Source organism: Onychomys torridus, chromosome 22, assembly GCF_903995425.1.
Source record: "Onychomys torridus chromosome 22, mOncTor1.1, whole genome shotgun sequence".
Classification (NCBI taxonomy): domain Eukaryota; kingdom Metazoa; phylum Chordata; class Mammalia; order Rodentia; family Cricetidae; genus Onychomys; species Onychomys torridus.
In genome coordinates this window covers 39,811,062-39,836,662 of record NC_050464.1, presented here as the reverse complement: position 1 = coordinate 39,836,662, position 25,601 = coordinate 39,811,062, and the positions used below count along the sequence as shown (strand labels likewise).

General features: G+C 54.9%; 1 protein-coding gene across 5 annotated transcripts in view; it reads right to left on the bottom strand.

Annotated features, from left to right (window-relative positions):
• Positions 1–25,601, bottom strand: part of Kiaa1671 (KIAA1671 ortholog) — a 141,281-nt gene that overhangs the window by 50,625 nt on the left and 65,055 nt on the right. Inside the window, exons 1-2 of one of the 5 annotated variants that reach the window (XM_036172026.1) lie at positions 1,659–2,211; positions 946–1,236 (exon numbers count right to left, since the gene is read on the bottom strand). The exons of 3 other annotated variants lie outside the window; for them this stretch is intronic. In XM_036172026.1, coding sequence (XP_036027919.1) covers positions 946–1,227 — 282 coding nt within the window. In that variant the 5' untranslated portion in view covers positions 1,228–1,236; positions 1,659–2,211. Of the gene's footprint in view, positions 1–945; positions 2,212–25,601 lie in introns of those variants that run through there. One more of the 5 variants, XM_036172025.1, reaches the window with a different exon arrangement.

Here is a 25,601-nt window from a genome sequence, read left to right as displayed (position 1 = left end):
CAGTCACGAGCTCCCGGGGACCTCACTGTGCAGAGGGCCTGCCCAGGGTTCCCTCGCCCAACACTGGTCCCATAACGGCCACTGGTTCTGGTGATACAAGAGCTGGCTCAGCCCCGTGCCTGGCCTCGAATGCTCCTGAGAACTGGGTCAGCTCAGCCCAGGGCAGAGGCCAGCTCTCTGAAGACACAGGGCACTCTAGCTAAGCTCAATCCTGGTTAGTGACGTGATGAGTGTTCCCAAACTTATCAAAGATCAGAGAAGCCTATCTCCCAGGCAGACTTCCCGCACCTTGCTGTGGGTGCCCATGAAGACACCCTTCCTCCTCCAAGCCTGCCTGATACCACTTGTCCAGCTTTCTACTGGCTGGTTATTATCGCCTTGGTCTCCCAGCCCTTAAAAGAGACAGCATGGAACCCGGTAGCTGGGCCTGAGCGCTCCACCCTCACCAAGCCTGAGCTCCCAGGCCAGTGAGATAAACCACCTGCTCCCTGGCCCCCCAAGGCTCTTCCCCTCAGAAATCACTCAAGATCTCGCTGTTGCTCAATGGCAAACAGACCACAACGTTAACTCTGGCATGCATATGACAAGACCACTTGGTCACCCTGGGCAGGCAAGGGGAGAAAGAGCAGGTGTCAATTAAGCGTCCCTAAAAATAGAGGTGTGAGCATGTGTTGTGGGGGCTGCAGTGTCCCAAAGCAGCCCTGCTCACAGACAAGGAGCCTTGAGTTGGTTCCCCATTAGCGTCAAGGAGGAGGGTGTTGCACCTCCAGGGAGGCCAGCCCCAGTCTTCCACTTCCCACCAGTGTCCCAGGACCTCTCTTTCAGGGACAGGGAGGAAGTCCTTCCCCGGCTGCTGCTACCAGTCAGCCCCCTCCCAGGTGTCCGAGGGAGGGGACCTTTCCAGGGTGGCCCTGCTATTTTAAACCACACATATCCCCAGCTTACAAGATCGGGGGCCTCGGAGTCCGGCTGCCTCTTCCTGAGGGAGGAGAACCTCTGTTGGCTGCGGGCAGAGAAGCGACGGAAGGACTCCCGGCTCCGCGAGGCAAGGTGTCGGAAGGAGGAGGTGCGCTTGAACGGGGTGCGGCTGGCCGTCTCCCCGCTCCGATCGGTGCCCACCGTGGTTGTCACAACGTGCAGGGCCTCTTGAAAGGACCGCCTCACTGTGCCTACCCACTGAGTCATGTGCGTCTGGGCCACCGAGAGTTTGTCGCCCAGGTAATCCATGAGGCCAGCCTGGAGGAGGGGGGGGGCAGGCGAGGCAGTTAGGAGGCCAGCGCTGCCAGCGTCCTGGTCCCTCGGTCAGTGGTGGCTGTCCTTGGGAAGAAGTTCTGGGCTCTGACGGAAAACCCAGCAGGGCGCATCAGTCCCAGTAAAGTAAACATGGCCCAATAAGCATCCACGGTTCACAAAAAACGGGGACAGTGACGGGTCAGTAGCGGGTCAGCAGCAAGAGCATCAAGTCAGCCAACCAGGAGGTCCAGTTCTAGTCCCCAGGGCCAACGCTGCTGGATTCGAGGAGCAGGTGGCTATGAGGAGCAGGCTGAGGGGGCTGGCACCCCAAACTCGCTTCCCTCCATGCAGGTAGACCTCCCATGCACACCTGGGGGCTGCCACTCACCACAGAGGGTGGCCAGTCCCCAGCAGGCTCTTCTCACCTGAACCAGTCCTGGAGCTGGAGACTCTTAAACCCGAAGCTGAATCTGCCGGCCAGCAGGCAGCGCGCTCACTTCCGGAGGGAGGCAGCCACCCGGCCTGGGTCCCCTGGCCCGGCAGCCGGGGGAATGACATCAGCCCCCTGTCTTGTCTTGGCGAGGGGTGCACGGCCCAGGAATGCAGGAGGGGCCTCGGGAGGTGGCCGCCTGGGAGCTGGCGTCAGCCCCAGTTTTTTTCCCCCTAAGTCTCAACTCGCTCGCTCACTGTCCCTCGGGGACTTCATGTGCCAGACTGCCTACCCACCCTAGTCGGCACTGTGCAGAAATGCTGCTGCTGGGCGTGCGGGTGTGTGCCAACGAGTGTGCGCGCATGTGGGGGCATGTGCGTGGGAGGCGCGGCTGCCCCAGGGAAGTGGAGGGATGCCGGATCCGGCTTGTGCCTCTGAGGCTTCAGGTGGAGTCTGAGGACCTGTGGCTGGCTGTCTCCCTCTCCTGGCGGCGTCTTCGGCTTCCTCTCCCTGCATCGGACTACACTTGCGAGCTCTGGGCTAAGCTGCCTCCACCAGCTCCTCCCCTCTCAGCCGCCCCTGCTGCCTCTCCTGGAGGGGATGCAAGTGACTCTGGTCCAGAGTTCCCCAAAAGGGTGGATCTGGGGCTGAGAGGTGCCTGCATTTTTGGTACAGGCAGGGTTACCATGGCAACCTGGGGGCACAGCATCTGCCCCTTCCCCACGCTGGGCACAGGAGCCCTGGGGGATGATTCATGTGTTCAGGGGATCACATGAGCTCACTGGGTTTAACCCTTAATGGCTGGAGCATGAGGGGAAGTGTGATAAGACAGAAGAAGAGGGTGAGGGCTGGATGGGGAGGGGCATCGGGGCGTCGGGATTCTGGACCCTCTTGTCACAATCTACACCCCTCTCTGTCCCTTCTACATGTGGGGAAATGGCAGCTCTGAGAGGTGGGTTCACTTCTCTGAGGTCACACAGCAAGGGAAGAGCTCCCTCTCCACCGTGTGTGCAGGTCGGACCCTGCACCTAGCCCACTGTGAGGGCTCAAAAATATTGACTTTCCAAATGCCAGGCCAAATCCAAGGTTGAAATCCACATCAGCTCGACTGCCTGATACGATCTCTGCACCACCCCCCTCGCTTTGTCCTGAATAAATATTTGCTCTTTGGACATCAGCCTTGCCAAAGTAAGTTTATCTTGAAGGCCCCTCCGACAGCGTGCAGGGTGAAGGTCGAGATCCCCACGTCCTCCTTCTCCCCGGTTCCTGCTCCTAATGCCAAACCTCTATGGTCCTGCATCTCTTATTAATTTAATAGTGAGACTTAGTGTGCCTCCTCGGGCCCTGGTACATGGTCATGTGTTATTATGGAGGGTCACAGGGACGTATCATGGCTACTGATTGACATCATATCTCCTCAGCCTGATGAATCTTCAAAGGATCCCATTTGCTAAAAGGAAAGACTAAGGCCCAGGGAGCTGAGTCACATACAGGGTTGTGTGTGGTGGGCTGCCTCCCAGAGGCCCCCAGGGATGCCCACTTATTCTTACCCTGGGAGTACCCCTCCCACAGCATGTCAGGGTTGGTCCCTAAGCTCAGCACAGTGAAGCCAGCTCTCCTGGGTGGCTGTGGGGCATGCGGAGGCAACCATGTTGGACGCTCACGGAAAGGCCCACAGGGAAGAAAGAGACCAGGGTTCCATGCTAGCACCATGGCTGACCACTGGATGGAGACAGGTGCCTGTCCCCAGTCAGACCCCAAGAACAAGAACTGTGGCAAATATCCTGACCAGAATCTCATGGGGACACTAAGCAATGCCACTGGGCCAAGCTGCCCTCAGACTCCGGGCCCTGATCACAAAGGTCTTGAGGCAAGCCAGGACCTGGTACACAGAGAGGATGGCTCACAGCAGAGGGAGGGTCTCTGACTGAGGTGAAACTGTGTGCCCAGCAGGCGAGATGTCACCCCAGCCTGCACCCCGCAGCATGTAGATAAGGAAACATGCCGGAGGAGGGTAGTCTCACCCCCATCTGTGCTTGGCTCCATCCCCCTAAAGGCTGCTGCACCCACAGTTACAGCTCCTGGCCTCCATCAGGAATTTACAGCAAACCCCTGTCTTGGGTCTCACAGACCTCCCCAGGTAACCAGAGATATGCAGGAGGCAGGAGGGGACAGACTGTGGCCGCTGACCCCACAGTTCATGAAGGGCGTCCCGGGTGAGAATCTGCCTTGGAAGGAAGAATGCACAGCGGCTGGATGCCACAAATAAGTCTGTCATAAGGTGTCTGAGTAGGAACAAGAAGCCAGGTGCTCAGCCAAGAGAGGTGGACAAGCTGGGGCTGCCAGGGTGTCTGCATCCAGGGGTGGAGGAAAGCTCCATCACACTGACCTTGCCTTTTCCAGTATTGATTCTCTGTTCTTTGTAGGATTTCGCTTTGATTTTTTTTAATGTTTAAAAAATGTTTATTATGGGGCTGGAGAGATAGCTCAGAGGTTAAGAGCACTGGCTGTTCTTTCAGAGGTCCTGAGTTCAATTCCCAGCACCCACATGGTGGCTCACAACCATCTGTAATGAGATCTGGTACCCTCTTCTGGCCTGCAGGCAGAACACTGTATACATAATAAATCTTTAAAAAATACTTATTATTATAATATAAATAAAAAATATTAAATATTCATTCAAAATATTATGTATCTTGACTACCGGTTGTTTTGTTGTTTCCTGACCTCACTGGTCTTACCCTGTCCCCTCCGCACTGGATTAGCTACATCAAGTCACGATCTGCTACTGGTTTTAGTCAGTTTGTTATAACAGCAATAACTAAACTCTGATTGCTTTTGCAGAGGAAGCCACCAAGCGCACACTTGCCATGGATGTGGCTGGTTGACTCCTTCCTGTCTCTACTTCTAGAGGGCACATGTGGCCTTCTGCCAATGCCCATTCTGGTTATGCCAACCCTAAAACACTGTCTGACTCAGAGCTATGCGTAGGGGCTCACCCCAATGACCAGCTAGCAGAGAACTCAAAACCCAGGCTCCCTGTCTGCAAATGGTCTAAGCCAGCCATGAGCCGTGCTGGGGGCAGGTCTTAGTGGACACCTCTATGTCCTCAACTCTGTCCCTGCGCCAGCCTATGGCAATTGGCTCCGTGTTTCTTATTTAACAAGATGGTTACATCTCCAGGCCTCCTGTACGCTTCCCCTGAGAGTTAGTCCCCAGCTCAGAAGTCTTCACCTGTTTCTGCATATGGAGCCCAGGCCAAGAGCTCTCTGCCACCATCCACACTGTCCCCTGAGCACCAGCTATGGCCAAACACCAGGGCACCCTGTCCCGTACCATGTTTCATATTGTGTCACTGGCAGAGTAATGGTGTTACTGTGATGCAATACCATGTGACCTCACAGTGCTAAGTCATGACATCATCATACACACCACCATGTTGCCTCACAGTCACTGAAGTGCCTCCATGTCACACCTCATTTGCTCCTGCCAACCACACAACAGGCTCCCATTTTACAGATGGACGGTACGGGGCAGGGACATGACCAGCCCAGTGTCACACCACTGTAAGTGGTGGAGTCAACGGCACAGCGCAGGGATCGCGGTGGATCCCGGCATTCAGCCTCCTTCGGAGAGACAGGAGCAGGAAAGAGCGGGGAGCCAGATGCCTGCTGCTCACTCTGGCTTCCAGTGGTACCACGTGCTCTGGGAGTGGGGCTATAAAAAGCGCCATTCCTGAATCTGGGGCAGCACAGGCAGTGCCCCCAGAGGGCTGTTTCTGTAAATGCTGTTCTCTCCAGGAAACTCTGGGGACGCCACAGGCATCCTGAATGCAAACCTCCCTTGCACAAGGAATCTGCAAAACAGGGGAGCTGTGGGGACCCAGGAGGAACTGAGGATGTCAACCACAGTGAAAGGTGAGACAGACAGTCCTCAGGTCTCAGAAGGGAAGACTCTGTCATTCATTCATTCATTCATTCATTCATTCACTCAACCAACACTCCCTGAATAGTTACTCCACATACATCAGTCTGACATGGAACCGAGCTGTGGTTGGTCCCTGCACAGTTCAGCTGCCTCTCTGGATCTAAAGTAGTCAAGGAGGATGGGGACCCCACAGGCACCTCAAGCCTGGCACCACCACACTTCCCCAAATCTGGCTCAAGCATATACTCTCAAGATTTCCTGGTTTAGTGGGAGAAAACTCCAAAAGGAACATCCGGTGTGTCTGTGACCCAAGAGCCAGGGGCCGATGCACAACCAGGGGATGGACAGAGATGATGAACCTAACCGAGAAGCTGCTGAGCAAAGGGGAAAGGTTACAATGAGGAGGCGGGATATCTGGGAGGGGTTCCGAGGGATGAATAATGGGAACCGGCTGGGAAGTGTGGCCATATTTCAGTCTTGACACTGGGAGGTTGCCACACTTTAGTTGAGGCTGCCTTCTCTAATCCCCCCTAGACTTCCTCACAGCCTGAGGCTTTCCCACTCTACCCAGGAGGTCTCACTTATCTGCCTCTCTTCACATTCCATCTAGGCTAAGGAAGTGGACTATTAGGCAGCTGATAAGAAAGTGATAATAAAACCATTACCCAAAGGTGTTCACAATCTGGGAGCTGCCCACACCTCTCACCTCACTTCACCAGTGGGCAAGGGTGAGTCCTTCACAGCCACCCTGGCTTCACACAGCAGGGCGGTAAGTTGAGGAGAGAGCTCCAGGGCCAGGATGTGGGACTTGATTCCAGGCCCCTCTGGCTCCAACACCTTCACTGCCCCTTTCCCTTTCAGGGTGGAAGTCAGAAGTCACACACGAATCAGACCCCAGCAAAGGGCCCCATCTGTCCCCAAGTCCTTTTCATGACTGCAGTCACCACTCTAGTTGTGACTCTGAGTTCCTAGCGCTCCCTGGGAAGCCAGGAGCTGCTAATGATCACAATGCCCACCCCACCCACTTCCAGCTAACAGCCTGGAGAGGAATCCTCAGGTCCACACAAAGTGGAAGGGTCAGGGGTTGGGGATTTAGCTCAGCAGTAGAGTGCTTGCCTAGCAAGCGCAAGGCCCTGGGTTCAATCCTCAGCTCAAAACAAACAAACAAACAAAAAACCAAAATAACCAACCAACCAAACAAACAAACAAAAACATGGAAGGATCATGAAGCCTGAGAAAATCCAGTATCCTTCCCCTTGGATGGAGCTTTGTGGCTCTAGGTCTGACCCGTAGCTCGGGGTCCTCCTCCGAGGCTCTGTTCCCTCAGGAGAGGTCAGGAAGGGACTTGCCAATCAACGCAGCAGCACCATATAAACCAGCAATGGAGGGGAGGGTCTGGGACTTAGTGGGTAGAAGCAAGAGGATCAAGACTTCAGAGTCATCCTTGGCTATACGGACAGGTTGAGGCCAGCCTGGGCTACATGAGACCTAAGGTGGTGGGGCAAACCCAGAGGGTTTGGTCCAGCTCAGGGTAAGCCCTCCCAGAGGTGTTGGGGGTGGGGAGGAAGGGGCGGTCCCCAAGAGATTGTCACTACCCTAGTCTTAGCTCATCATCTTGTTCAAACACCTCCTGAGACCCGAGACACCATCTCAGAGGCCAGCCCATGGGCACAGCTCTTCCAGGCCACATATGCAGGGCTGTCCTGGGCCCCATGGGAAATCCACTGGGTGACTGGTTCCACACAGCAGATGCCTGTGGCCCAGAGTCTGATAACCTGTGACTTGCTCTCACCCACTCATCTCCTACTTGCTCTGGACACACTGGACAAGCCTCCATCCTGGAACACGCCACACCGTCCACACCCTTTTTCCTCCACATGTCCACCATGCTGTCCCCTCTGGCTAGAACACCCTTCCACCCCTTTCACTCCTGGTCCAAGACCAGGATGTGCAGTCTAGACATCCCTTCCTCTGAGAAGCCTCCCGCAAACCACTGAGCATGCTAGGCCATGACTCGGTTTACCGGCTAGTTGCTGAGACCCCAGGTTGATGCAGTTGGGCTGCATCTGGCTCACCCAGAACCCTTGCAGACACTCCCCCACGCCCACCATGTAAACATGCATGACTGAGGCCTGGACTGACTCACAGAACTCCCAGCATCCCTAAGCCAGTTTCCATAGCAACAGGGAAAGGATTCTGATAAGGAGGAAACTACAGCATCTTGGCCTCCACCTTCCAGTCCACCCAGGTTATTTATAACCACGCTGAGCACGTGGCCATTTCCTTGTGTTCATTTATCCACGTTATCCAGCCGTCATTTCAGGGCACGCTATTAGTTAACTTGGCCGAGGGAGGGGATCACTCAGAAAGGAGGGCTTTTGAGAAACAAGCGGAGGCGTCATGCGCTATCCAGCTCGGGTGGGAAGCGGCATTTTCCCCACTGTGGAGTGCTGGGATATGGCCCTGTTGTGAGGAGGAGTGGCCCCTCACCGGAGAGTCAGGAGACAGGACCCAGCACAGAGGGGGGCTTCAAACGCACCCCATCTGCCCGCAAGCGGTACCTGTCCTCGAGCGAGCTGCCCACTAGACTTCTTTGCACCCACAACTGGATTTCAGGATTTTGGATCAATGAATGAAGAAGGAACCAGAGGCAGGACTGGAGGAGATGCCTGGCCCCTGGGAAGGGTATTGATCTCTGAGGTGTGAGTTTGCCACACTTAGCTGAGCAGCCCCAGAGTAGCTCCCCAAGATCTTAGGGTCACAGTGAAGGTAATAGGGGTTAGAAGGAGCTTGACTGGTGGATGCAGCTGGGGTGATGCTGGGTGCAGAACCCACTGCTAGGAGCAGAGACCATTGGAGCTGGGACAGCAGGTCCATGCGGTGGGTGTGACCAGCCCTGGTTCTCACCAGCCTTCCTGACAGGTTTGCCTGTCTGCTTCGCTCTAACACAACACCTGAGGCTGGGAGAATTACAGCGAAAGAGAGGTCACAGCTCACCACTCCAGAGCAAGGCGCTGGCAGCTGGTGAGTCTTTCAATTGCTGGTGGCTGATGCTGATGAATGAGGTTCAAGAAGGACACTGTGCTCCCCTTGGGCGGGGAGCACCTCTTCCCTGCCCTGTACTGTTTTCTGCCCAAGTTATGAGAAATCACGGCACAGCGTCAGGGAGTAAAGAGAGGGTGCCCAGTGGAAGGAAGAAATAGTGAGGGAGCCATGCCAGCTGATGGTGCGCGGCACGTTCACCCACGAACCCCACAGTTCCCCAGAGTTTTCTTGAGTGCAAGCAGCAGGAAATATTAGATAGAAGGATTTATAGTGCAGAGATAAACAGATAGAAAATAAAGGATAGCCTCGAGAGGGCCTGGAACCTTTTCCAACAGGCCCTGACTGTCTCTGCATCAGGGTATTTATAGAGACGCCAAGGGAGCAAAAGACTTCCTCCCCAGCACAGCCAAGTGCAGACCATCTCAGACACCTGCACTCAGACCCGTGGTCCTAATCATCCTCTATGCGGACCTGCTGGGTAAAGCCACAAAGAATCTGAAAATGGGTTCCCACAATGGTGGGTGCCTGCAGCCGCAGGACCCTCATCCTGCAATGCAAAGAGGAACGGCTGGACCCCAGGGCACCTCCACCTCCACCCCATCATCTGGTTACTGGTTCTGCACAGACTTGGCTCTGCCTCAAGAGATCCTCAAACGTGAATGGCCCACCTGGCTCCCAGAGCTACCACTGTCCTCTCTGGGTCTTTGCTGTGTGGCCTGGGACAAATGGCTTGCCATCTCTGCTCGCTGTGTTTGGTAAGGAGAATAAAAATGACCCTCTCACCTTATGTGAGGAAAACACATGTGTGTGCCACACAGATGAAGAATCAGGCAGGGAGTGGAGGCTGGAGGATGCTCACTTGGTGGCCAATCTGAGTGTGAGACCCATGCTCTGCCCACCCTCTTAGTAGTCACGGCTCAACTGACAAGGAGGTGATGGCCACTCCGATGTCCCGCACCCAACCCCCATTACTTTATCATGGCTCCCCTGGCTCTGCCCCTCTCCTCATCGCCTCATAGGCAGCAGGAAAGTCCATGCCTCCTCACAGCTGCTGGAGGAAGTACTCTTGTGTCAGGTTTCTCCAGAGCTCCACTCCTCTGAGCCACCCCCTCCCCAACACACACACACACACACACACACACACACACACACACACACACACACACACACACACACACACACACACACACACACACACAGAGACACACACGAGTTCCAGAACACCACGCTGGGCCCTAACACACACACACACACACACACACACACACACACATACACACACAAACACACACACAAGTTCCAGAACGCCATGCTGGGGCCTAACACACACAGACACAGACAGACACACACACACACACACACACACACACACACACATACACACGAGTTCCATAACTCTACACTGGGCCCTAACACACACACATACACACACAAACACACACACACACACACACACACACACACTCTCTATTACATTCCAGTCGAATCCTAGCAGGCAAACTACAAGCCCTTCCACAGGCTCCCCCCATACCTCAGGGCGAAGCGACCTGTCATTTCCCCCACTGTGGGACCCCCCAGTACCCCCAATCTGCTGCAGCACCCCACAGGCCTGCAAGCATCTTGCTCCTGAATCTGAGATTCCCTAACCCATGACACAGGAGCCCAGACCCACCTGCTCAGTGCACCTACCCTCAGGCTTGGCCACCCCAGGATATGGCTTCACTTGCCCTATCCTGTCTCACTAAGGGAGGCTTAGCAGGTGGGATGTGCGCCATGTTTGTGGACTAAACACACACATGAAGCCTGGAGTGAGGAAGGGAGAGAGGGATTGGATCTGTTTGTAGCAAAACGCCACACCCCACCCCTGCCACCCAGAAGGCCACCCTGCCACCCTCTGCACTCAGTCCTGGGATTCCCAAAGCACAGCTTTCTCGCAATCTTTTTGTGAGGGTTAACCTGCCATAACCCCCTGGCTCCCAGATCCTGGCCTGGGGCACCTGAGCAGCCTGATGGGCAGGTAATGGGGAAAAGCCTCAAGGTGCACCAGGTCTTCCTGTGATGGCTGGAACCTTGGCCACTGTTTTGGGTCCATTCTGTTGTGGGGAAACAGGAAGCTAGGAAGATCACAGGTTGATCCACTGACGGCACGGGGACTTAAGATTATCTCTGGAGAATGCCAGATGGCGACTATTTTTGGCTTTGCAAGTCACATGTAGCTTTTCCCCAACCTTTTAAAGATGTAAAACTCATTCTTAGTTCACAGGCCCTCTCTGGCCAACAGCGCCCCTATGCACCTATCCATGTTCTCACCAGGTAAGTTACCGGCAGCACCCTCATTGTTTGGCTGAGAGTTATGAGGTTATTTAATGTTTAACCTCTGACAAAATGGCAGCAGGGCTGGGAAGGACTTTGGCCCAATGAATCTGAGAATGGGGGGAAAACCGAAACAGCCATCGATTTCAGAGTTCTGGTGAGGCCTGGGGAAGGCTTGGCTTGCAGTCAGCATGCGGTGAATGTTACCACTTACAACTGGCCACAGACGCCACAGCTGGACCTACCCAGGCCCAAGCTACTCCTGAAGCTACAAAATTTGCCTTCCGTTAATCTGCAGCACATTCTGCCGATGACCCTTGACCCCAGCTCTGGAGCCCACTGGCTCCTCCCAAGTGGGGACACGGGAGTTCTACCCCTCCCTCCCTCTCAGACACCACTAGAGGATCATCTCCCAGCGGTCCCTATGTCCCCTGCAAGCCTCATCTTCCTCTGTCACCCAGCCCGATTAGCCAAGCTCACCCACCAGTGAGAGATTAGTGGGACCCCAGTCCCATTTACCCTGAGCCAAGTTCTGGCCTGGCCACCCTTCCTCTCTCCCCAGCTCTGCTGTTCCTGTGTGTGTGTGTTGTGGTGGGGGTGACACCAGCTCTGTCTGGGCAAAAGTGTAGCATCCTCCCCGGTTCCTCCTCCCCAAAACCTCCCATCACGATCTGAACCTGGCTACCCACCCATGCAAGCAACGGACACCAATTCTCAGGTTTCCAGTCTCCCCATTCCATCCCTCCCCCATGAGCTTGATACTAGTGTATCCCACCACACAGTCTCTACTGAGACCCTAGACTGGCCACACCCAGGATACAATCAGACACTCTGCACTTTCCCCAAAACCCCGACTGCTTCCTCCCACGCTCACCTCTAGGCTGGCCATATGGACCACCAGGCCTCAGCCTCCCTGAGCTGTTCCCACCCCAGGACTTGGACATGCCTGAAACCTTCCTCCTGGACCCCCACAGGCGCAAGTCAGCTCTCTGCCTCTGAGAAGCCTTTCCAGCCACGCAGCCTCCCTCCGCCCTGTTCTGCCATCTTCACACTCCGACCAGCCCAGGGACAGCGTGGGATCTGTCTATACCTCCAGAACCCACACTGGGGAGGGGAGAGCCTGGGTCACCCTTGCCACTAAAGTTAGTAGAGGACTGGCAAGATGGCTCACAGGGTAAAGGCATCTGCTGCCAAGCCCGATGACCTGAGTTCAACCCCTGGGACCCACAGGGTAGGGCGAGGGAACTGACACGGATTCCTACAACTTCTCTCTTGACCTCCACGTGCACACCATGGGGCAGACCCGTACACACAAAGTAAATAAATCAGTAAAATTTAATTTAAAAATTGCTTGAGCAAACGAACAGATGAGGGGGATGGGGTGGCGCAGTATCCACTGGACAGTGACAGGGGCAGCCAGGGACACCCTTCAGTCAGCTGCAGTCCCTGGGACTGGTGGCCAGCATCTCTTCTCAAACCCCTATTCAGAAAGGTATCTAGATGCCACATCCTGGCACCAAGACACGTCAGCTGAGGGTCTAAGGCTGAGAATATGGCTCGCTGTGTCCCAGTAGCCATGGCAACTGAAATCTTCAAGTACAATTTGTCTCCCTCTGACTTTAAGCACAGAAACTCTGGAAGGACATGTTCATACCATTTCCTGGCAACAGGCATACAGAAGGGACCTCACTTGGTTACAGGACCGCACGGGGTGTCCTCACCCCAGTCTGAAGGTGGTTAAGTGTTGTAGAATATTGTTGTAAGGGGTGTTACTTTTGTTTATGTTGCATTTGTTTAACTCTGTGAAGCTTTGTTACTGTGCCTGTCTAAAACACCTGATTGGTCTAATAAAGAGCTGAACAGCCAATAGCAAGGCAGGAGAAAGGATAGGCGGGGCTGGGAGGCAGAGAGAATAAATAGGAGGAGAAATCTGGGAGGAAGGAGAAGGAGCCAGAGAAGGAGGGAAGGACATCAGGGGCCAGCCACCCAGCTACACAGCAAGCCACGGATTAAGAGTAAGATTTACAGAAATAAGAGAAAGGGAAAAGCCCGGAGGCAAAAGGTAGACAGGATAATTTAAAGTTAAGGAAAATAGGCAAGCAACAAGCCAAGCTAAGGCTGAGCATTTATAATTAAGAATAAACCTCTGTGTGATTTATTAGGGAGCTGGGTGGTGGGCCCCACAAAAGAGCAAAAACAAACAATAGCAGTAAAGACTCAGGACCACCAGCAAGGGCACTCAGGAAAGGCCAGGACCGTTCTCACCATGTACTAAAATATCATTCCCTTCCAGGACCCCTGCAGCCCCCAAGAGCCCAGGTTCCTGACAGAAAATGACCTGGAGACCACAGGAAACGATGTTCCTGATAGGAAATGACCTGGAGACCACAGAGAACAAGGTTCCTGATAGGAAATGACCTGGAGTCACAGAGAACGATGTTCCTGATAGGAAATTACATGGAAACCACAGAGAACAATGTTCCTGATAGGAAATTACATGGAAACCACAGAGAACAATGTTCGTGATAGGAAATTACCTGGAGTCACAGAGAACAAGGTTCCTGATAGGAAATGACCTGGAGACCACGGAGAACCCAGGTTCCTGATAGAAAATGACCTGGAGACCACGGAGAACCAGTTCCTGATAGGAAATGACCTGGAGACCACAGAGAACCAGGTTCCTGATAGGAAATAACCTGGAGATCACCGAGAACCAGGTTCCTGATAGGAAATGACCAGGAGTCACAGAATTACGCAGCTCCCATGACCCCTAACTCCTCTCCACACAGTTCATCCCCAGCCCAAGGCAGTAGGAACTCTGTGGAAGGAGGTGCCATGCTGTACTGTTCAGGGACTGGAGGCAAGAGGAAAGCTGTCTATGTCCCTCGACGATGGGCTGGCCATGACAGTATAAGCTAAAACAAATCCTTTCTCCCCTAAGCTGCTTCTGGCCAAGGCATTTTATCCCAGCCGTAGGGGAAAAAAAACCAAAACCCAAAAAACAACAACAACAAAAACAAACAAACAAACAAACAAAAAACAGAACACCCATAAAAGGAGACCAAGTACCCATATGTGAACAGGTGAGCAGGTATCCAGGAACCCCACCTTAAAGCTTGGTACCCACAAGCCCTTCAGAAAATGCTTCAGGGAACAGCAAGATGGCCATATCCATCGCGCGCGTGCGTGCGTGCGTGTATACAAGCATGTGGAGGTTGGAGTTGACAATCAGGTGCCCTCTATCGCTCCCTATCTTCTCTTCTGAGACTGATTGGCTAGACTGATAGCCAGCAAGCCTCAGGGGCCACCACCCCTGGCCTGTGCTGGGTAGCCAGGTCCCTGGGTGATGAGCTTGGCTTCCTGGCTCACAGGCCCCCTTCCCCAGTCCTCAGGTGGGAGGTACACCCCCTCTCTCTCTAAAGGTGGCCTCGGCATGTGGACCAGCACCCGACGTGAAACCCATCCCACACTCTGCACCTGGAGTCCCAGCCTGCACCCTGCCCCTCACTCTGCCCTGGGGGAAACGGCCTATAATCATGAACGGCAAGATGGCAGCCGAGGTTTGCTGAAGCTGCCTCTCGGGTGCGGTCCCTCAGAAGGAGGGGTCTGATGAAGCCAGACATGCAGCCAGTGTTGGGGAACAGGATCCCCACCCTGAAGAGAAAGAACCTCTTTATGCCCTTTTATGGTAGGAAAGTGGACATGGGTCAGAGGGTTTGTCCCAACTGCAGACTTGGAGCCGGGCTCCCGAGGAAGCCTGGGTCGGGCCTCAGGGTCAACAGGCCTCGGCACTGAGACAGGGTGGCTGGATGGCTGGTGTGGGTTGGTACAGCCTGCTCTAAATTTAGAACGACTAATGTGTCTGGGGAGAGGGGTCCTGGGGGTGCTGCTCCATAGCAGGGCGGTGCTGGGGCTTGGCAGGGTGCCACAGTCATTCAAGGCTCGCCTGGGCAGCAGCTCCCAGCAGCCTGTGTGGTTTCCTGTCCACCTGTGTGGACCTGAACAACAGGAAAGAGCAGAGGCCTGCCCCACCCGGCTTTCTTCTCCATCCATTCTGCATGGACAGACTCTGGAGGGGCCAGGCGGGCCCAGGACATATGAGCTAAACACGTTTGTATGCCTGACACTGTGTGTATGCCTGAACCTAAGGAATGAAACAAAAGCAGGATTCGGGCCAGCTCCAGGAATATATTCAGCTCCCTCAGTCACTCACTCGGCTCAGTGTGCATTTATTGAGCACCTTTGTGTACCAAGCCCAGCTCATGAACAGTAAACGAATCAATGAGACACATCCCCAACCTCAAAACACTCACTTTGACATTGGTTCAATACGAACAAGCACCTACTGTGTGCAGACCCTCGTGCTAGGAAACAGAGCGAAATGAACAAGGGGCCCTCATCACTTATTCTTTCCAGTTGTCCATTCTTCCGTCCAGCTCTATCAGCAGTTACTGAGCACTTCCTGTATACCCCGCCCTCTGCCAAGCCCTGCGGACAGAGTTGTGGTGCAGCCACTACTGATGGAAAGATGTGATCATTCGTGAATTGGTGGACACCTGGATCCCAGCTGTGTGACCACACAGGGCTGGGGCGTAGTCACCACCTCACTGGGCCCTACTGTGTGCTGGGCCATGAGGAGTCAGTTAATGAGCTCCACACACACAGGGCTGAATCCCATAGGACATGCTCACTCATAAGATGCATGCTCACCCACGAGGCTGGATGCTCACCTGGTCCCTCTGCCACAACAGCAAGGACCTCTCAGTTATTCAAAGCCATGAGACTCAGGTGGTGGGAAAGCAGGCGACACACACCCTGCCCTGACCGTGGCAGGGACGAAGGGCCCATGAAGGAGCCACTTGATACCCAGGATCCCATCTGGGGATGGGGATAAGAGACTCCTCAAGAATTCAGGGACAGCCAAGCTCAGGGGTGGATTGGAAGAAGCCCCCACATCTCCAACAGTGTGGAGGTACCCAGCAGCAGACAGCTGCCAGGCTGGTCTCTCGGTGTCGCCGCCCGCCTGGGCTGAGGGGAGAGAAACGAAAAAGCAGGATTTGTACCCGTTACCCAAGGGGCTGAGTAAGTGGGCCTGTGTTCTCCTCCCTCGGGGCCACTGGAATCCACAAAGGCCAGCAGAATGGAAGCCCTGGGCAGAGTGATCTCACAGCCCAGGCCCACGGGCACAAACACCCAGCTCACGAGTGACAACGTTTTCAGAAGAAATTCAGCTCTCAGTCACTGGGGCACCCAGCTGAGCCAGCCCCAGCCAGGGGCAACTGTCCCCACTGTGTCCGCTACACTCCCTGCCCCCAGAATCCGTGAGTGTGACAATGTCTAGTTAGCACTACATCTTGGAGTGGCTTGTCAGGACAAGATTTTGGGCACAGACGGGACCCCTACAAGTCCCTGGGTCCTACAGAACCCAGGAAGGACTAAGAAAGCAGAAGACAGAAGACAGGGCTCACACACTAGAAAGTTCCATGCACCCAGGAACCCTGGCATCATTGGCCTCCTAACCTCTCCAGATGCTCTACCATGAGGCCGCCCAGTCTGCTGTGCAGGTCACAGGATGACCTAGGTTCACATGGCACCACTCCTGCTCTGCTCTAGGAGCCTTAGGTCACCTGTCCTGGAGGACAAAGGCCGCTCTCACTGGGCCCGATGACTCGCACAAGCCTGGGCAGGCAGCGGGGCAGGGAGGACAGCCCCAGCGGGCCCCTCTGGGAAGATGGCCAGCAGTGCCTGGGGCCCTGCAAGCCAGGGCAGCGTGGAGGGCTGGCCCTCTTCCCCTCATCTGGGTCCCTCCCAGTCTATACCTTCAACAGGGTGAGAACTGAGAAGCCTTGGGGAAATGCTGATGAATTCATCAGAATTCGGAAGCTTAAGAAGACACCTTGAGCATTGAGATCAAGTCAGGGCACAGTGCAGGCTCCCAGGCTGGGCAGCCCGGGTCAGACCTCCCTCCTTTGCTGAGGGCTGGGTGGTCTTCTGGAGGTGACTTAACCTCTCTGGGCAGAGGACAGTGGTGTCTCTCTCCAGGACTGCTCAGAGGACAAAATGAAGCCCCTATGCTGACGTCCTGGTTGCAGAGCTCAGAACTGAATTTTGGAAAAGCCTTAAAATCAGTGGTAAGGCTAAAGGGAGGCTAGTCCAACCCAAGGTATCTTAGGCTGGGGGTGGGTGCTCAGGTAGTTCAGGGGCCTCCGGTCTCACTGACCCTCCTGCCTCCACCTTCCAAGTACTGGGTCACTGGCTCAGGCCAAGGACAAAAGCCTCCCAACACCTCGGATCTTCACTTGAGCCCCAGAACCGCCACAGGGTGGGGCTCTCCTGTGCCGAAGTTTCTCCATGCTAGGGATTCTGATCGGGTGATACTCCAGCAACTCTTCCGGGAGGAAGAGGATGAAGATGTTTCCTAGAGGTGACAGCTCCATCAGTGCACATAAGGACGACGGCAGGGGCGCCTGCCTGTGTTAACAAAGCCATCGGCTGTAGAACAGCAACCTACAGCACACACGGCTGCCTCCCTGCTCTGGAGGAAACACCCACGGAAAACACCGAGTTCGTCCACCTGTAGAACATCTCTTAGGTTTCTGTTTTAAATTTCTTTTCTGCCTTTATCTATCTGTGAGCATGTGGATGTTAGAGGCCAGACTGCAGGACTCAGCCTCTCCTCCCACCACGTGCATTCCGGGGACCGACCTCAGGTTTGGCAGCAAGCACCTTCACCCAGCTGAGCCATCTAGCACATCCTTATTTTTAGCATGATCGCCACGTGTTGTGTGTATTTATGGAGTCTAGCATGACCATCGGCGTGAATGCACAATGCACACAGCGACCCACTCAGGTAATGAGGATGTTACCACTTGAGATTTATCATCTCTTTGTGCAGAGAGTTCAAATTCCTCTACCAGCTATTTGGAAATGCATAGCCCACTGCTGTCACCATGATCCTGCCACACTGCCTGTCGGATTCCACACTGCAGCTGCACCCCTGGACCCGGAACCTTCTCTATCGCCCCCCACCCCGGAAAAAGTACTCACTGAAGTAACTCAAATCAAGACACCTTCACATCTGCTCCTGAGATAGCCAAATATTTCCTCTGACACATTTAAACTGTAGTCTCTGGGCGCCAGAGACACCCTCCATACTCCCCCCCCCACCCCCGGCGGAACTGTTTTGCCCCCATGCATGATGGTCCTCCTCTCCCCTTACTCTCTCTCTCCCTTCTTTCCTGTCCAGGCTTGGAAACCTAGCAGGGGCCCAGCCCAGAGTGGGCACTCAATACTGGCACACAGTCAGCCAGCTGCTTGGCCAGTGAATGGCGGGCAGATGGCCTCCCAGAAAAGGAGACGCTGGGCCAGGGAAGGCAGAGGTGGAACAAGGTCACAGGAACAGGGCAGGACCCCAGCATCCTGCTAGCCAAGGTCTCTCCTGCTCCTGGACATGACCATCATTGACCCTCTCAGCTTGGGACCCTGTGACAATCCCCTTTGCTCCCCAGAGGCCAACATGGGGCAGAATGGCCATCGGCTACAGCAAGCCTCCCCGGCTGCTGTCAGAAGCCAGCTTTGCCAGCCTAGCACCGGTGTGGTTTCTCTTGGCAGCACCCCAACATTTGCAAAATGCCTCCAGCTCTTACACCCCACACCTCAAAGTCAGCCAGGGGTGTGTCCTGGGACCCCACAGACACCAGTGCCCCCTTCCCCGAGTCTCCAAGTCCCTGATATAAATGGTTCTGCTTACACAGCACAACCACACCCTACCTACACTGGCCAGCCCCTATGAGCAACCATCACTTGGTATTGCTAGATTTAACAGCAAGCGGAGAGGTCCCCCCATGTTCAGAAGGGGTCTAAGGTGGTCAGGGCCGGCCCAGAACTAACTATATAGCCACAGGTGACCCTGAACTTCTGACTCTCCTGCCTCCACCACACCTGGTTTATGCAGTGTGGGACCAGAACCCCAGGCCTCGGGCATGCTAAGCAAGCACTCCACCAACTGAGCCACATCCCCAGCCCCAAAGGTGACTTTTCACCCACGTATTCTCATTGGCCTTTGCTGAACACAAAGTGTGAACTGAATACAGACACTGCTAGAGAGACAGAGACAGAGACAGAGAGACCCAGTTCACACGCCAGCCTCTGGTGCTGCCCGAGGACCAGGCATTGCTCTGCGTCCTCGTCTGTAGAATAGGTCTATGGGAGCTCAGGTGTGGACTATGGAGAGCTGACCCTAGCCTGTGAAAGGCACTGCAGCCAGCGCCTGATTCCAGGGCGGCAGCTTGTTAGGACCAGGGCGACCTCTACTGACCAATCTGGGAATCACTCAGCCAGAGGAGCAACGGCAGCGATTCAGCTACGCGGACTTGGAAGTTTAGGGGATGTAAAGACAGCAGCGTCTCTCTCTGATTTTATTGAGTACCTACTGTGTGCCAGCCTTCCCCCTGCTGCTCTCAATGGTGAGAGGAGATTTCTCATCTGCAGGTGAGAAACAGGGCTGAAAGACACAGTGCCACTTGCTTGGGATTTCAAGGAGGTGGGAGACATGGACTTGAACCCAGATCACTGCGCCCACAGCTCCCCTCCCCTTTACTGGAGCCCTGGAACTTGGAGGGTGTGCACAGGAAGAGGCTCTGAGGAGAATTTAGTCCAATCCTTTCAGGCTCAGAGGGAGCAAGCAAATGCTCAGGGTCACACAGCAACTGAATCCTTCTCCAGCATCCCAGAAGTATCCTGGCCACCTGACCATCTTGGATGGACACATGACTGACATGTCCTTTGAACTTCTGTAAGCCTGGAATGTCTGGAACCCAGCAATGAGACAGCAGGGGCTCCAGCCAGGAGATTTCACCTGAGAGCAGAGCTCCCACGGCACATTAGCACAAGCCTTCATATGTCATGGCGAACCACTGAGGGCCAGGAGGTGGCCTTCCAGGCTCGAGGGGCCATCAGCACCCCAGGGTCTGTTTCCATGTTTCCATAAGGTAAGGACTCTGTGTGACAAGTGGTGAGGGTGAGACAACAGGCAGAGGGTCACGCCCTGGAGAGGTCACGCCCTGGAGAGAGAGGGTCACGCCCTGGAGAGAGAGAGTCACGCCCTGGAGAGAGAGGGTCATGCCATGGAGAGGGTCGTGCCATGGAGAGGGTCGTGCCATGGAGAGGGTCATGCCATGGAGAGAGGGTCATGCCATAGAGAGGGTCGTGCCATAGAGAAGGTCATGCCCTGGAGAGGGTCATGCCATGGAGAGAGGGTCATGCCATAGAGAGGGTCATGCCATGGAGAGGGTCATGCCATGGAGAGGGTCATGCCATGGAGAGAGGGTCATGCCATAGAGAAGGTCATGCCCTGGAGAGGGTCATGCCCTGGAGAGGGTCATGCCCTGGAGAGGGTCATGCCCTGGAGAGGGTCATGCCCTGGTCGGGGCAGAGTCTGGAATGTGGGCTAGGGGTACAGCAGGGGGGCCGGAACACTGGAAGAGCTGAACCCCAGCATGCCAATCATTCAGGCAAAGTGGATGTGAGTCTGTGGCGGAGAGCGGGGAGGGATACGGATGGCTGAACCGGGCTACAGCAGCCGGCAGACCTGCCCTGATTGCAGGACTCTGGGTGCCTCTTCCTAGGACTGGACACCGTGGGAAGGACGTGAGGAGTGGACAGCCCCAGAGCAGGGCCCAGTGCTTTTACTTCAAGGCTGCTGAATCACGGGGGCTCCTCGTGGCCTCTCGCTCACATGGCAGCCAGAGATCCCTCAAAGCCCAAACTGGACTAACAGTCCAGTTCAATGTATTTTCCCCTGAGGTTCCGGTGACCTCACGGTCAAGGCAACGTCCTCACTGACCTCAGGCCCAGCATCTCCTCACTAGCCTCTGCTGACCCCTCCCCTCAACATTACCCACTCCGCATTACTCTCTTTTTATTGTTTAAAATTTATTTATTTATTACACATACAGCGCTCTGTCTGCATGTATGCCTGCAGGCCAGAAGAGGGCGCCAGATCTCACTACAGATGGTTGTGAGCCACCATGTGGTTGCTGGGAATTGAACTCAGGTCCTCTGGAAGAGCATCCAGTGCTCTTAACCATTGAGCCGTCTCTCCAGTCCCTACTCTCTCTTTTTAAACAGGCTCTGATCTCAGACGATTTGTACGGTTTCACTTCCTCCCAGCCGTGCCCTGTCTCCGTCTTCTCCTCGTACCTTCTCAGGGCTCCCAGGCCCTGCTCAGTCAGCCCCTGCTGCACCTCCTGCCTTCCTTTCCACAGCACACCCTGTCTCCTGACACACTACCTCGACTTCTGTGTCTTGGTCACTGTGTGTTGGCCCAACTCCCCACTGGCTGAGGTGGACCGTCTCGCTCACTGACAGAGCCCCCACCCCCCAGCACAGGACAGGGTGGCCTCCAGGAATGAGTGGGATTGACAGCCCCTTCACTGTCTTGTACCAGCATGGACCGCTAACATTTACCCACTACCGACTGGGTTTGTTCCACCTCCTCAGCTCCTCAGGATGCCCCAGGAGGAAGCTGCTGCGCTCCTCCCATTCTACAGATGGCAAGACTGGGTTTCCAGAGCTGAAGATGTCAGCCAAGGCCCTGCACTCCACTAGGAAGTGAACCCTCCAGGAGCAGAGGCCTGAGACCCAGACTTAAAGACCCTGACAGTCTCCCACAGCTCTAGCCAGTCTGAAACCCCCGTGACTCATGTCCTGTGGCCGAAACCTCAGCCCAGGTTCACAGCTGGAAACAGACAGCTCTTCCATTTCAGCCACAGACTTCAGTGAGCGAAGCCAAACCAGGGCCTTAGTGGGAGCTCAGAGGCTGAATGTGAGACCCAGACCTCGATCAGAGCCACAGCCACTGCAGCAGCAACAACGGCTTCCAGGGTGGGCAGCCATCGAGCGCCAGGCAGCCCTTGGCCATCGAAACCCAGCAGCTTTGGACGGTACCCACACCTACTGAGCACCGCTGTGCACCGTGACCTTCCTGAATGGTAGAAGTGCACACAGTCACCAAACAGGACTCCCCCATTCAAATCCCAGCTCTGCCTCTGACTGGCTGTGAATATTAGGGAGTTACTGGATCTCCAGTGCCTCAGTTTCCCCACTTGTCTAATAAGAATAATAATAACAACAACAACAACATATCCACCTTTAGGGTTGCTGGGAGCATTGATGGGAGCCACTTGTGGAGGCCCTGGGGGGCAGGACAGTCTTGTGCATCCTTTCCTGACTGTTATAAGGATGTCACCAGGGAGAGACCATAGGCCGCAGAGGGGTACAGCCAAGCAAACACTCTGCAAGAATGCCTGAGAGGCAGGCAGCCAAGCCAGCCATATTTAGACATTTTTTCCATCAAAAAACCACCTCTGCTGGTGGAGTGGAATGTGGACGGACGAAGCTCGGCCACCACAGTGGGAACTGGGCAGCTCACCCACCCCCCGCCCCATCCTCCACAGACAGCAAGCCCCCAGACACAACCCTGCTAGGAGCAGCCTGTGTGGCAGAGACCCCGGGCCAGGCACAGCCCAGTGGCACTGGCTGCCTCGGTTTCCCTATCAGGCACTGTGTTCCTACTGTTTGGGGCTCTGCAGGAACTATGGAAGGGCTCTGTGGGTCTGCAGCTTCCCAACTACACTCTGAGCAAGCAGAGAGAGCCACGGAGCCATCCTCAGGCCTCAGCACAGGCTGGAAAGGTCAGGGACAGTGAGGGGCAGGAGAGGAGAGTGAGCTCATCCCTTCCAAAGCACATCTGGACATGGCTGCCCCCTAGAGCCCAGCCCCTTATCATACCAACCAGTCCTACAAGGGCTAACTCCAGCCACAGACAGGGAAAGAGAGGCTCAGAGCAGCCCTGTGACTTGCCTAATGTCACCCTGCCAGCAAGGGCTAGAGCCATATTGCAGACAAGGGCATTCTCCTTCCAAAGCCCCGGGAATCCCTGGTGCCACACCGTCCTGAAAGCTTAAGCCTTGTGTAGACTTTGCCATGGGAGGCCAAGTCACCTCAACCCTGCGGCCTCAGTGTTTCCATTCAGACCCGGTAGTTAAAATGGGACAAGGGGTACTGGCTTCACTGACTCTGACATGTCCCAGCTCGGGGCAGGGGGAGGGCTTGAAGAAGATACCAAACCTCACAAGTTTCCGTTTCTCTACTGCAAAATGAAGGCGGTGCTGAGATCTACTCACAGGGGTAGCGTGAGGATGGGGTGACCTACCCACAAGACCAGCACAGTTCACCCCAGGGGGCTTTGTAAGGACTCCATAGAATGGCACTGGGGACAGCTTCCAGTTGGATGCTCAGTGGCAGGCCCCTGGACTCGGGAGGGTCTGTTTGCTTAGCCTATCTCATCAGCAAGATTAAGTGACTCCAAACAGGCCCGGCAGAGGAAGCCACCAGCTCGGGTTACTAATGACACCTAACAGAAACTCAATCTCCTCCCACTTCCCAGCTGATGCAGGGCAGACCCGGGAGGTGGGGGTGGGGGGGCTCACCCCCAGAGCTGCGGGCAAGACCAGGCTGTAGACAGGAAGCTACCAGCTACCGGAAGCCTGTCAGGCCCACAGGTGGCCCTTTTGCAGAGATCTGCTGCAGCCACCCTTGACCCAGGCCTAAGGAGGACCGAACAACATGGAGAATAGCTCAGGAGAGAGACCCGTGCTGAGGCCAAAGGGCACCAGGAACATCTGAGAACAAACTACTGCTCGGGTAGGAGGGACTGGTTAATTAATCAAGGCCCTTGACAGAAGGGAACACAGCCATGAGAAGCCATGCTGACCCACTGGGGATGGAACCGGGACTCATGGGTGCTGGGCAAGAATCCTTCCACTGAGCTAAGTCCCCAACTCTCTTTTTTATTTTTGAGATAGAAACCAAGTTACCAAGGCTGGCCTTGAACTCACAGTGTGGCCCCAGCGGGCCTTGAACTTTTGAGCCTCCTGCCTCAGTCTCCTGAGCGTCAGGGATGACAGGCCCACACCTCCAGATCAATCTGACAAGCATTTTAAAGATGTGAGCAGCTGCCCCCCACCCTCACCCCCACGTCAGTGAGCACACACAAGTGTGAGCAACCAGGACTGACTTGGTTAGTGGTCAATTGTGGAGGCCCTGATTCAGGTCCCACATACATAGTATAGACTGGGCTTTGAGATCGGATCCTACTGGAGAAAGACGTCATGGGAAACAGAGCCTTGAATGGAGCAGTCCTCCCCTTAGCTGCCCATCAGCCCTCCCCATGGTCCTCCTCTGGGGTCCCCATCAGCCCTCCCCATGGTCCTCCTCTGGGGTCCCCATCAGCCCTCCCCTATCTCCCTGGATTTGTTGGCCATGACTACTCTTGACGGTGCTAAGGGAGCTCCGGGAGGCCACCCCGCCTTCTATGGCATCAAACAGCACCCTTGGCCTCTATCCACAACATACCAGTCCCCACCCCACCCCCGTTAAGACAACCAAAAATATCTCCAGACAGACTGTCAAGCATCCCCAGGAGGACAAGACCGGCCCCTCAGAACTCAGAATTCTGTCTGGGGTTTCCCAGCAATGAGCTCATACAGATTTCTGTCTGTCCCTTTTTTTTTTTTTGATAGAAGGAGTTGTGCCATGTAGCCCAGGCTGGCCTCTAACTCTACCATGTACCTGAGGATGACCTTGAAGTCCTAATCCTCCTGTCTCACCTCCTGAGTGCTGAGATCACAGGAGTGTGTCATGCCCGGTTTGTACAGTGCTGGGGATGGAACCCAGGGTACCTACACGCTAGACAAGCCAGCTGATCTACCTTCCCAGGCCTTGTTCCTTACTTCCTACTGATTTATTTTATGTGTACGAGTGTTTTGCTGGCATGTGTCTGTGCACCACATGTGTGCCGTGCCCAAGGAGGCCAGAAGAGGGCATCGGATCCCCTAGAACTGGAGTCAAGGATGGTAGTGAGAGGCCATGTGGGGCTTCTATGAGAGCAGCCCCTAACTTCCGGGACTCTGCGGGCTTTTGGAAACCCAGAAGGGCACCTAGGAGTTTCCTCGGCTGTCTCTTCTGAGAGCACAGACGTGCTCCAGCACAACATGAGAGCTGAAAACAGAGCAGTCATCCCCACGCTGGGCATGTATGTGAAGAAAATGACATTCACGCTCCACAGAGGGACCCACAACCACCCCATCGCTGATGACAGCAGGAGTTATCACAGCAAAGACAGGGATGAAATCCAAGCAGACGAACAGAAAGGCTACCCAGCTGCATTGTACATGCACGCACACACGCGTGAAAGAATACCACACATCCTTTGCCACTTAGGACATGGTGGTTGAACCCAGAAGACACTGAACTAGATAAAAGGCACGATCTCACTAATAGGTACAATCTGAAAAAGAGAAAAAAGTCAAATACAGAGGCATGAAGAAGGGACGGTGGTGACCAGGAGAATGAGTCGGGGTGTAGACATGGGGAGACCTCAGTCAAAGGGTCCACAGGCAGACAACAGCCTAGGGTCCCAACGGAAGGCAGGAGGAGACCCCACACTGCTTAGCTCCCCGCTGAAATCTAGGTAGACGGTCACTTTGAACCTGACAGTGGCTTCCTGAGAACAGGAAGTCCTTAGTCATTGAGTGGCCCTGGGTTGCAGAAATAAGCGAGGGCCTGGAGGAATCGTGACGAGGAAGTGTGG